The sequence below is a fragment of the Vipera berus genome (assembly GCF_964194415.1).
Source record: "Vipera berus genome assembly, chromosome: Z".
Taxonomy (NCBI): domain Eukaryota; kingdom Metazoa; phylum Chordata; class Lepidosauria; order Squamata; family Viperidae; genus Vipera; species Vipera berus.
In genome coordinates, this window is record NC_138205.1 from 26729016 (window position 1) to 26742602 (window position 13587).

The 13587-nt window shown below is 34.7% G+C and overlaps 2 protein-coding genes across 2 annotated transcripts; one reads left to right on the forward strand and one right to left on the reverse strand.

Moving 5' to 3' along the window:
* Positions 1 to 5141: 5141 nt before the first annotated feature.
* Positions 5142 to 6835, reverse strand: LOC308678869 (olfactory receptor 10A2-like; the record flags this gene model as incomplete). Its single annotated transcript, XM_081346102.1, has 2 exons — positions 5142 to 6074; positions 6734 to 6835. 2 exons carry the CDS (start codon positions 6833 to 6835, stop codon positions 5142 to 5144), a joined length of 1035 nt encoding a protein of 344 aa, XP_081202228.1.
* A 5368-nt stretch (positions 6836 to 12203) lies between these two features.
* Positions 12204 to 13157, forward strand: LOC308678870 (olfactory receptor 6B1-like; the record flags this gene model as incomplete). The annotated part of the gene is made up of 1 exon (XM_081346103.1): positions 12204 to 13157. One exon carries the CDS (start codon positions 12204 to 12206, stop codon positions 13155 to 13157), a length of 954 nt encoding a protein of 317 aa, XP_081202229.1.
* Between the last annotated feature and the right edge of the window lie 430 nt (positions 13158 to 13587).

Genomic DNA, 13587 nt, shown 5'->3' on the forward strand with positions numbered 1-13587 from the left:
GGCTTTTGTGAGCAAAGTGGGAGTGAGTGGGAGGGGCTTTTGTGAGTGAAGAGTGAGAGAAAAAGGGAAAAGTGAGGGGGAGAAGGGAAAAAGAAAAGGCACTGACTTCTGACTTCCTCTGTTGCAGGAGTAGAAGGAAGCATTAACACTGAACCTCAACTTTTTACTTTTCTATAACATTATAAACTAGCCATTTCTATAACAATAAATGAATCTAACTAATGAAACCCAAAATACCCATCCCCCCTTTTTTTAGTCATCAAGTTTTTGACACCTTGTTAAGCACTGGTGGTACTTGAATGTTGTTGTGTCCTAAAAATGGTACAATTTCTGAAAAGGTTGAAAAGCCCTGATGTAAATGCAGCCTAAATTGTTTATTGCCATCCTATTTGCAAATATCTTACTTACCTAGTTGAGATGGTGTAGTTGGGCAGTAGACAACTTGCATGTGCAATGTTTGCCAGCCGGGTCTTTTGGCACACTCAGCAGCAATTCCTATTGGCTTTCGAAAGCCAATAGGCCAGGGCTAGGCAACCTTGGCTCTTTTATGACTCGTGGACTTTCGAAAGCCAATAGAGAGAGCAGCACAGCTTGTGCAAAAAAAAAAAGGTGCCGGAACACCGTTCTGAGCGTTCTATGAGAAAAAAAGCCCTGCTGATAACCATCTATTTGAAGGGCCCAATATCCATCATAATTTTGTCAGAAACAATGTCAGAGTGTAGTTTTTTTAGGTAAAACAGAGGAGCAGTTTGCTACTGCCTTCTCCTATAGAGTATGAATTGATGTCTTTGCCATTGTCACTAAAGTGACCATCTACCTCCAACATCTTTCTGTATCTCTGCTACGCAATATAGGTACCTGTTTGCTTTAGCTGGACTTCTAAGAGTATAAACAGTCTTGATGTACTCTCACAACATTTTTGATCCATCCCTTACATAAACATCAATCTCCAGTATAATAAGGCTTGAGGGGACTCCTAGTAGTAAGTTATCTCAATAAAATTATCCCTTAATTCATTCAATGTTTGCAGCTTCCTCAATTTGGTATACTTCAAGTATGTTGGGACTGCAATTCCTAGAATTCCTAGGTATCTGGGAACACATTTTCAAATTCCACATTTGAAAAGCCTGTTTATGGCATTATAAATTAAGTGCCTTAAATTTAAGGTAGACAATTGGATAAGCATGAAGGATTTTAGACATTCAGCTATAAATGGCATTTTCTTGCTTAGCAACCAGAGATACCAGATTCTAAAACTAGATTGTTTTCTTCTGTGATCTCTGTCTATGTGCTACCTCTTTCTAACTTCTAAGAATATACATCTGTATAAACATCTGACAGCCTATCCTCTAGAACATCCATTCCTCTTTTCATTTTAATGCATTAGACAACTAACTTTATCTAGCTCAGGGCTTTTCAACCAGTGGTACGGGTACCACCTGTAGTACATTGGCACCTGGCAGGTGGTATGCGACCATCCTAGAAAAGTAGTAGCGGGGGAGGGGAATGAGCTGAACCGGTGGCAGCACCGCACAAGCCTGAGTGAAAGATGGCTGGAGCTGCAGGACTGAGTGGAAGCACCAGGATCAGCGCCAGGTTCCAGCTGGAGCTCAGTGCTGATCCCGGTGCTTCTGCTGAGCCCAGAAGAAGTGCCAATCAGCTGGAATGTTGCAGCATTTCCAGGGTCTTTGAACAGTCACTAAGCAAACTGTTGTAAGTCGAGGACTACCTGTACTTCATCACTTTTTTCCCTTTTTTTTGGTCATCAAGTTTTTTACACCTTGCTAGGCGACTGATGGTACTCAGATGTTGCCATATCCTAAAAATGGTACAATGGGTAAAAAGGATGAAAAGCCCTGATCTAGCTGACATTGACTTTTTTATGCTTGTAGAGGTATGCTTGTTCAGAAAAAGTGAAAACGTTGATTATTTTTTATAAAAAGTTGGAATTGTAATTGAGCTGATATAATATGATATAGCAGGGTTGATAAAGCAGTGTAAATGGATTATATAATTGAAGAAAAGCTGAACATTTCTTGCCAGAGTTGTTATCAGGCTTAATACACAGAAGTGCATACACACCCACAACTACATGTATGTGCATGTATGTGTGGCCATGAATGGTTCCAGCATTTTCAAAATAGAAGATATTATGGGAAAAGTGAGTGAGTATGAGAGAAAAAGAGATGAGATTCTTAACTGAAATGTACGAAGAATATGGAAGATCTATGCAAGGACTTAATGTGGTTTTGGGAACACTTCATGACACATAACGTCAGCTGACATTTAGGGCTGAGTTGGTGTCTTTCATTTTTTTTAATATGGCTTATTTGAACCTGGAATAAATCTGTTGTTCTTTGTTGTTTTTGTTTCCAAAACTTTATTTCTTCTGAGCTAATGTATGATTCACTTTTCCATTAGATGAACCATTTCTGTTTCTTGGACTTTTCCTTCTGTTATTTTTCTTTGTGAGGTTTTTGGTTTTTTTTTCTTTCTCTTTTTGGAGATATCAACTTTTAGATGCAGTGTGTTAAAGCAATTCAACACAGATTTTTCCTTTTTTTCACAATACAATAGGCTCTCATTGTAATAATTGAGAGCCAGGGTTGCTAGCAATTGTAAGGGCTGAAGTTAATTTAAAGGGATTTGATAAAGTAAATCATAGTCTCCTTTTTGATAAACTGGAAAAAATGGGCTTAATGGCCCCACTGTGCATGGATTCACAGTTGACTTCAGTCTCATCCTGGTGAGATAGTCAGCATATAAATTTAATAAATAACATTTTTTTTTCAAATGCCCCTATCAGGATTTGAATTTGAATGAAGTTTCAGAACAGCAAATGTTCTGTGCTGGTGGTACTAAGATCCCAAAGATCTAGCATGGGATAAATGAATTCTTCCTAATAAAAACTACTTCCTGCCTTTTTCTAATCGTCATTTCTTCCCTACAGCAACTTGAAAAGTAAAACAAAGGGAAACAAACCACTACTCCCTCCATGCAGGGAAAATTCCCGTGAGTCATACTTGGATATCTTATTTGCAAATAATATCTTACTTACCTAGTTGAGATGGCGTAGTTGGGGAGCAGGGAGGAGTGCAAAGTTCTGCCTTCACTGCAACTTGCCTGTGCAACATTTGCTGGCCAGGTCTTTTGGTGCACTCAGCAGCAATTCCTATTGGCTTTCGAAAGCCAATAGCATAGCTGACTCAGGAATTCTGGGAGTTGAAGTCCATGAGTCATAAGAGCCAAGGTTGCCTACCCCTGCAATAGGCTTTCGAAAGCCAATAGCAGCACAGCTTGTGCAAAAGCTTTCCCCCCCCCAAAAAAAAAGGTGCTGGAATGTCGTTCTGAGCATTCTATGAGAAAAAAAGCCCTGAATATAATTTAATAAGGGCAGTTATAAAAGGTTAACTGTTGTTGTTAATTCAAATCCTTAACTGTCTGTTTACTATTTTGCAAGCTTGTGTTTTGGGCAGGAATGTTCGCTTTAAACTCATTGGTTGCCACCTTGCGTCACTCCATATAAATAGATGTCAAAGCGGCTGTTAGAGCCGCTTCTGTGTTGATTGAATAAATGAAGTGTTACTTTCCTCTCCCATCTCTTCAATGCCTCACTGATCCCAATGTACAACAGGGACATTTAGAGATGTGATTGAAAATAAACCCTAAAGGAGGAGGGACCTTGCTTAATTGAAGACAAGCATCTCTATAAGTTTTAATAGCTAAGAAGGCAGGGTTACTTTTTTTCTTTATTGAAAATATGTTTCTTCATGGGAGTAATGGTCTTCTGTGTATGATGTTGTAAGGAAATATTAATACTAATTTAAGCTTACAGGAAAATTGCTTAGTCAAACATTTATTATCAATGAAAAGTTTTCCTTGCCAAACAATTTTTGAAACAGAAGTTTATTTCCACATTCAAGGTGGAAATGTGTGTGACATATAGAGAGACAACATGCACATTTGTTCTCAAAACATTATAATAAAACAGCAATTGACTGAATTATTCCAAACAGAAAAAGTAAAACAATATAAGATAAATACCAGTAAAACAATAACATAAATTATATATAACAATAGTTTGAGTAATATCCCTTTTATGAACTTAGTGTAAATTAAATAGAAATGCGAGAATATGACACTCAAATAGACTTTCAGAAACAACATGACATCATAAAACATGTGCTAATTGTGACTATTGTCTTTTTTATCTCCAAATTAAAATATTCTTAAAATCTGCCTGAAATCCCTACTTTGTACAACTTTATATACTATATTACTGGTAATAGTAGTAATAACAAGAGGAACATAAACAAATACTGGTGAGTTAGTAGTGAAGTTAAGACATTGAAAAATAATTTATTGAAAGATTCTAACATAGATTATTAAAAAGTTCACATTGTTAGTTAAAGTTTGTTTAAGGTAATTTGCTATAGATAAATGTTGCTTCAGTTCTATTCAGCCTCCCAAGTAATAAATATACAATGTTAGAAAAATTATAAAAACCTAGAAATCCATTTTCTAGAGAAAAGGTTTTTTCTCTTTCACTCAGAGGTTATGGACGAGTTATCTGTCATGAATCTTGAGCTGATGTTTCTGTACTTAATAAATATTTGGATTCAGTAATCTCAATTACCCCTACCAACCTATGTGTCTCTGATTTTGATGAAACTACTATAATCCATTTCTCAGAAAAAATAGGGCAATTACTTTTCATATTTCTTTACTGTTTCATTTTTAGATGTTGAGATACCCAATAAGCTCTCTGAAAAAGTAAGCTGGAAATAAAAGCAATAGGTTCTTCTTTTGCATCTTCACCTGATGATAAAGAGAATGATGGGCACAAGGGCACAAAGCAACACAAGAATTGGAAAAAAAGGCTAATGTTGTTCTCAGTCCCTAATTTCATGTCTTATATTTTCATATTATAAGGTTTTTTAATGATAGAAACATCTCACATATAAATCATTTTGCATTAACAAGGAGGATGTTACATTTTAAAAAGGTAAAACTATGGGTTAAAGGAAATAGAACTTTCAACTCATTGGCAGCATACATAAAATCACCAAGACAGCTAACTTGTTAATATCTATATCAGAAACTATTAGAAAAGAATTTTAGTTATTTTTTATGCATTTATTTCACACATGAACAAAAAGGTAAAGGACTTTCCCTAAAGCAATTTGGACTTCCCTGTTTCTCAAACTGTAAATAAGAGGGTTTATCAATGGTGACAGAACAGTATAGAATAGTGACAGATATTTATCTGTATCTAAAGAATGTCTTGACTTTGGTGTCACATAGACAATTATTCCAGAACCATAGAACCCCAGAACTACCATGAGATGTGAGGAACATGTTGAAAAGGCCTTGTGCCTTCCTTCAACAGATGGTATCTTCAGAATAGTAATGGCAATACAAATATAAGACATCAAGATCATAGCAAAGGGTATCAGTGCAAGAAAAATAACTTCTAACAGAGCTACCTGCTCATTTATAGTTGTATCACCACAAACCAGGCTAAGCAAAGCAGGAATATCACAGAAGAAATGATTGATCTCATTTGAATTACAGAAACAAGAGGCAAACACAAGGAAAGTCTGGGAAAGTTGTACTGGAATTCCAGCTAGCCAGGAAGCTGCCACTAGCCCAGAGCAGACTCTGCTGTTCATAATGAATGAATAATGCAAGGGTTGGCAAATGGCAACATAGCGGTCATAAGCCATAGCAGCCAGAAAAAAGCATTCTGCTGCCCCTGTGATAAGAAAGAGACTCATTTGAAAAGCACAATTGATAAATGATATGGTTTTATCTTCTGAGATAATATTTTCAAGCATCTTAGGTATAATGATTGAAGTGTAGCAAATTTCAAGACAGGACAAATTTCTCAGGAAGAAATACATTGGGCTATGGAGTGCCTGATCAGCCAGTGTTATAACAATTATGAAGGCATTCCCAATCAGGATCAAGAAATAGATGATAAAGAAAGTAGTAAAGAACAAACCCTCCAGACTTTGAAAACTGGAAAATCCCAGCAATAGGAAGCTATTTGTTGTACTCTTATTTATTCTCACCTGTTGAAAACAATTGGGGGGGGGGAGAGAAAGCATGTCAACATATCTTTACATGAGTTGAGATACATCTCACTTTAAAGGAAAGACACTATATATAATGAAAGGAAAGTTTATTCTATGAATCCACCGGAACAATTAGTAATGCAACTAATTCAGCCTAGTTGTTTTCTAAAGAAACCAAATCAAGGAGAAAAAAATTAATAGAGAATTCTAGGTAAGTTGAAGTTTGTAGACTTGCAACATACACTGCAAGTGCTATTGAGTTGGATAGTGATTGCTTACATTGATGTTTGAGACAATATACAGTATACTGTATACATAAAAATCTGCTATGAAAAATACCACATTGGCTGACTGGTTGACACATTGTATAGAGCTTTGAATTTCATTGAAAAAAATATATATTTTTCATGTATTTTGTAAATCATGTTTTAGGTGTTGTGTGGACCAGTCAACCATGGTGTATACAACAAAGTGTGGTTAATTAAAACAAAATATTAAACCTAGTTCTAGACTTGCTTACTTAAACGTAAGTACTACTAATAAAAAATCGTACTTGAAATATAGCTAATAAGAGTAGAGGACCAAGAAAAATGAACAAATCTCAAATAGAAAAATCTTAAGACAATCAGAATGAATCTATATTCCTCGTGACTTACCATTTTATGAAGTAAAGCAGACTGTCCTTTAAAAAGTGTATGGTTTTGTACTTCAGTGTGTTTGATTGGTTCTTCCCCCAGTTCTTGATTTTGGCATCTCATATCACCTCCAAAGCAAAAATCTAATTACATCACTATGAATGAAATAAAAGGTCAACCCACCACTGGTAAATTAGGGCCTAAAGGAGGAAAAAAGTAATTTGAATTGTGTGACAGATGGAAGTCATTTCTTTGCCAGCAAAAGTTTCAGACACAGGGCTCTTGTTAAAATCTGGTTGCTATTTTCTCAAACACTGGAATACGGAAGAAGGAGGGATATAAATTTATTGGTATTGAAATAATGAGACATCATCTGATCTCTCATTGGTTATCATATTTATATTCTAGCTTTCATCTCCCAAATGGTGGTCAAAATGGTTTTCAGTTCAAAAGGGTACTTTTTGATGAAAATAAACACAACAAAATTCTTGAACAGAAGAAAGAAAGAAAGAAAGAAAGAAAGAAAGAAAGAAAGAAAGAAAGAAAGAAAGAAAGAAAGAAAATCTTCCTATTTACCAAAGCTTGTACCAAAATAATACTTTTATCAATCACCTATGTATTACATACTTACTTATTTAGTCCTTCATTTGTGTGGAGGAATGAGATAATAAAATTATGGACAATTGGTCCAGTATTACTGTTTGGGAAGAAAAAAAAGAGGAAAGTAGCTTGCAGTAATAGTAATGAAAGTATTTTTTTTAAAAAACGTTAAGAATTCTCAGATGTGTTTCATCTGATGAAGAACTTTCTCATATGAAGACACTTAAAATGCTTTCTAAGGCAAGACAGACATTTTCTAGAAGACTGATGGATCTTCAGTCTCTGATGAGATTTGATGGAGGAGTCTTTCACATCATAAATTCAAATAACAGTAAGAAAAATCTATAAATAAACTGGGACTTATAACTGAAAAAAAACACGCTGGTCTCTGCCCCCTTATGAAGCAATATTACTTGCTTATATTCCCCTTAGTGTTTGCTTAGTAGTAAGCTTCTGTTTTCACTTTGCCAAATGGGGTTTCAGTAATATGAAAACTGCAAGATCTCTTCCATACAAAATATAATTTACAGTCCTACTATATTTCAGTTCAAAATTATAACATTCAAAAACAGATGTATCTATGACACATTTCCTGTGAGCTGATGTTTTGTGCTGAATTGTCCAAGTCATCATTGCAGTTATTATGCAGATTACAAATAATAGGAAGGCTTTTATGCAATATCTAAGTGTTGACTCCTCATTAAGAGAACAACCTCAAGAGTTGTTTTTCTTTGTTTTGTTTTGTTTTTGTTTTCTCTCATTATTTCCTGGAACTATAAAGAAATAGTGATGTAACAAGGAATCAAACATCAATTTGCCCAATAGATGTATGCAACACTATTTGGACATAAATCCCCCAGTTATATAATTCTAATTTGGTTCATAATATCAATTAAGTCATATTGACCCATCAACTAAGCAATGTGTATAATCTTTCTGTGAACAGTTCTTGTTCTTGCCCAGAAATAAATAGAACTCGATTTCCACTCTCTTCCATATTTTTCCCATTTTATTCTGCTTCTGCTTTTATTCATATTTTATTTTTTAAAAGCACCCAGCCAAACTTTGTGGAATATATAATAGGTTGCCTCAAAATACATTCAATAAATACCTATTTTAATGTATTTCAAATAGAACCAACAGAATAAATAAAACCAGGGCTTTTTTGTCATAGAATGTACCAGAACAGTTTCAGCACCTTTTTTCAATGGATTTTCCAGAGTTGTGTTCTTTTCCTCTTTTTGCCCTTCCTATCCTGATTTGTTTTTGAAAATGCCCTCCTGGCAGTACAGTGCAAGCGGGGTCCCCTCCAGCACTGTCTGCCTCCTCTAGGAAGAACCATGAGGCGCCGGAGCACCACAGCCAGAGCATGTCTTGATTGGCTGGGTTGGACCATGTGGCGTGGAAGCCAATGGTGGTGGTGGGAGACACATAAATATGGAGGCCATGTTTCATAAGAGGGTGAGTGAGCCTTTTGCCTTCCCTTATATCCAAATATCACCCAATAGTAACTACAGTTGTGTAGAGATCTAGATTCAAAGACCAAATGTGATTTGCATTACAGCACAAATCAGGAAAACATTCTCATGTTAGGAGAAGGCAGATATTTGGCATAGCTGCTTCTTGAAACTGGCATACTTGTGACAGAGACTGGAACACAAAATATAAATGTAGGAACATTGTTATGATAAAAAAAATGTGCAAACATGATCATTTTTGCCTAATTAGAATTTTCAGTAGACACTCATCTTGCCATAAATCATCTACAAGAATAATCAGTTTGATTTTTGGCATCATGTCGAGGCCTGAATGTGATTGATGTTCACTCTCCTCATTCTACACTGTACCCATGATTTACCTCAGGACTTCAACAAACTTAGTATTATAATTAAAATAAGAAGTCAGAAACATTAACTCCAGAGAAACATTTCCCTTTTTCAGACATAACTGATACCCTTATGCCTTAGAAGAAGTTGATCAGCATGTGTTATTTGAAATGTTCTAAAGTCCATTCGGTGGCTTTACTAACAGGAAGGAATAAAAATAAAAATAATAGTAACAAGAACCCCAGAATAAAATAAGCTAAATTGGTGCACATACCCTCTCCACATTTCCAATTTGCATTGCTAATGTCTGATTCTTAGTAAAACAATGACAGATTGGGTTAATATCTATATATATAGCAAGTTTGTCCTTTCCTCCCTTCCAATTATTGGAGGAGCCATGTAACAACGAACTTCAAAACCAGAAGTCTGCACAAGCTGATAAGGACATTTTATTCTTCTTTTCTCTTCAGATCAGAAACATGGTTCTTATTTATCTATTTCCAAATAAAATGGTACCCATGCAAAAAAATGTATTCTCCCTTAGCAAGTGTCCTTATGGAATTGGACACCCAATTCCACATTCAATGTCAATCTCTTCTTCTCCCATGCCTCTTGGTTTTCCTTTTCTCTGATAAGGTCATAGAGGGAGAGTGGTTATCTACCTTGGTTGGCTATAGATGTCACCTTGGCCTTGAAAAAAACAAGATCAACTGGCTAGCTGACAACTGTAGTATGAGTGCAGATGAACTGGTTTTGCACCAATTATTCTGCTTTTCTTAATACATAAGAAAATTGAGAAATGTTTCCACTGGGTTTTGTAGCCAAGAAGAAAAAAATAATAAAACTCAACCCTTTTTGTGGGAAAGAGGGGAAAGGAAATAAATTTATTAGTTTGTGAAATGGGGGTTGTAAACCTGCCACATAAGCAATTTGGGGTTGCCACTTTTAGGTTCAAAAGTGAGTTTTTATACACACTTCTCTTTTCTGAATTTGATTCTTGAAACTGTTTCTAATAGCAGATTTTCCTTTCCTCTCTCTCTCCCTATCCTTATGCATGTGTGTTTGTGTGTGTGTGTGTGTGTGTGTGAGAGAGAGAGAGAGAGAGATGATTTGTACAGTAACCATAGAAATATCTTTATTTTCCATTACACAATATATTAGACTAGATAGATAGAAATCTGTTTCTCCAATAGTTACTGAATATTTGAATACACCTCAAAAAATGCTGAATTTCTCACATAGTAAGGACTATATTTTGCATTAAAGTTTAGAAAAATAAATACTTCAATTCTCAAAAAATAAATAACAAAATTCCAAACTTTAATGCAGTATTTTTTAAAGAAATTATGTAAACCTGTATCTGATTGAATAAGGAAGCTCTGAGGAATAAAGGCTCTGTTGAGACTTCAAAATTATGTTTATAAATGTGTCATACTGTGATGCTCAGCCATATCTATACTACAGGACATATTAAGGACTATGTGACATATTAAATGGGATGAATAAACCTAAAGATTAAAGGATCTTGCTGAACAAAAAAATAAAAGAAAAGTGGACTAGAAGTAGCTTCAAGCTATAATCTTGTGATTTTCTCATTTCTGATGAACTTTCTCTATTTTCTTTCAGCGAATAATATCTTTTTAATAAATTCTAGGAAGGGAAATTCCCTAAATTTATCTCCTCTTCATATGGTTAATATACACATTTTTATTTCCTTAGATCACTTTCTAGTATTCATGGGAATCTGACAGATTATATTTAGATATTGCATATTTACTTTTCCTCCTGATTTATATTTTGTTTATTTGTTTGGGAACAAGATATACAATCATATTAGTTAATCTAAAATATGTAATGCAAATGAATGAAAAGCAGGTAAGATTTATTTCAATATGTTTTCATTGTAATTTGGAAATAGCAGAATATAATATCTGCCTGTTAGAATTTAATTGATTTTTATCCTTCTAATGATTTAAATTTAATTTAAATCTTTGTATTTTCTTCTTTCTTAATTATTATTATTTTTACATAATTATTACTATTTTTTATTTAATGTTATAATTTTAACTTTTATTTTGCATACTACTCAGCTTGGTTATTCAGACATGATATAGACCTAGATACATGAATATATATATATACATACACCATCTTTCATATTTTTCCTGAACTTCATTAAGTGTTCAGGTAAAAAAAAACATCCTTCCTTCCTTCCTTCCTTCCTTTCTTCCTTCCTTCCTTCCTTCCTTCCTTCCTTCCTTCCTTCCTTCCTTCCTTCCTTCCTTCCTTCCTTCCTTCCTTCCTTCCTGCCAGCCTGCCTTATATTTGTCAAATGTTCTACAATAAAGAATTCAATGCAGCCACAAAATATGTAATATTTTCTATATTAGTAATCCAGAGTCCAGAATTGTAATTACAAAAGTAGGATAGAGTGAGAAAAAGTGGCTATTCAAAACCCCGAATAAAAATGTAAATAATTGACCACAAGCATTTTACAGACAAGCCCAATTTGGTTTTGTTTTTTTGTGTGTGTGTGTTGTGAGCATATGTATGTTTCACACTGGATTTCTTATTAAAAAAACAATATAAATGACAGCAACCAAGGAAATGCTGTATTCATTTTAAAATTAGCATGTTTTCAATCAAAAGATTTTAAAAAATCAATAGATTTGGCAGCTCCAACTGTAGCAGACAGACTGTACCAGATTAGGATTGGCAGTGTAGGATACCCTCACATTTAAAAGTGTAACTGACTCCTTAATTATAATTATTATTTCTGATTGTATAATTTGTATATTGATTTTGTTTCATTGAGTATAACATTGCCTTTTCAGGAATCCAGTAACTGCATTATCCATGTTTTGAATATTTAGCAGACTCAGAGATGAATAACTGCAAAAAACTTTTGCTCCATTTATTGACATTTCCATTCATCCTTTCACATATCCTGAATTTTCCCCACCATATATCCAGAAAGCTCTCTTCCTAAAAGGTTTTTTTTCATTTATCTTGTAAATTTATCATTTTTCTGTTATCCTTTCATCTTGCAGATTGGTGTATAAGGCATGGAAGTGAACAACCAAACCAAGGTCCAGATGTTTATCCTTCTGGGTTTTCCCAGTGTTCTAGAACTTCAGAGACTACTATTTGTAGTATTTCTTTGTATCTACATCCTCACTCTTGTGGAGAACAGTATGATCATCATCCTCATCAGGACAAATAGTCACCTCCAAAAACCCATGTATCTCTTCCTCAGTCACTTGTCTTTCCTTGAGACTTGGTATATTTCTGTGACTGTTCCAAAGCTCCTGATTAACTTCTTAGCAACAGATAAAAGCATTTCCTATGCAGGCTGCTTGGCTCAGCTGTATTTTTTTATATCCCTAGGCTCCACTGAATGTGCCCTGCTGGCTGTTATGGCTTATGATCGTTATGTTGCCATCTGTCACCCACTACGCTATCCTGTTATCATGACATCCCAGTTTTGCTTGCAGCTCGCAGTAGGTTCCTGGTTCACTGGTTTCCTAATTTCTATGCTCAAAGTCTTTTTCATTTCACATTTGATTTTTTGTGGGCCAAATGTCATCAACCACTTCTTCTGTGACATCTCCCCTTTGCTCAATCTCTCCTGTACTGACCGAACTGTGGCTGAAATGGTTGACTTTGTATTTGCTCTTCTTATCCTTTTAATTCCACTTTCTGTCACAATGGGCTCCTATGCATTTATCATAGGCACCATTTTAAATATCCCTACAAGCCAAGGAAAAAGAAAAGCTTTTTCTACTTGTACCTCCCACCTCACAGTGGTTACTATCTTCTACTCAGCCACACTCTTCATGTATGCAAGACCAAGGAGAATCCTTTCTTTCAATATCAATAAGCTTGTGTCAGTTGTGTACACTATTGTTACTCCCATGCTGAATCCATGCATTTATTGTTTAAGGAATCAGGATGTCAAGGAAGCACTAAAAAAAACATTTTGCAGCTTCAGTCTTGAGAACATGATTAATGATCATTAGACTGGTGACTAATGGATTTATTTCAGCAGGCAAAAAGAATAACTTTTCATTTTTTTGCATATGTGTATTCCACAATGTACTTAGTAGAAAAAAATGTTGAAAATTCATAGGAGAAAATTGGATTTCGCTGGCAAATGTCTTTTGTGGGACTGCATACCGATAACAGTCAGTGTTAAATTATAGAAAAATAAAGAAATAAGTACATGTAGAAAGAGATGAGAAATTTAGAAATGGTGGGAACAAGTCACCATATTTATACCAATTTTGTTTAAGTAAATATAACAAGTGATCTAAATTTAATAATACATAATTATTTTCATTTTAAACAATAATTTCAATTTCAAAATTAAGGACAAATGTCAGGTTATATGATGTTAACAAATTCTATTCATAGTAATGTATTTCTCTATATTGAGCAGAATAGGATGGG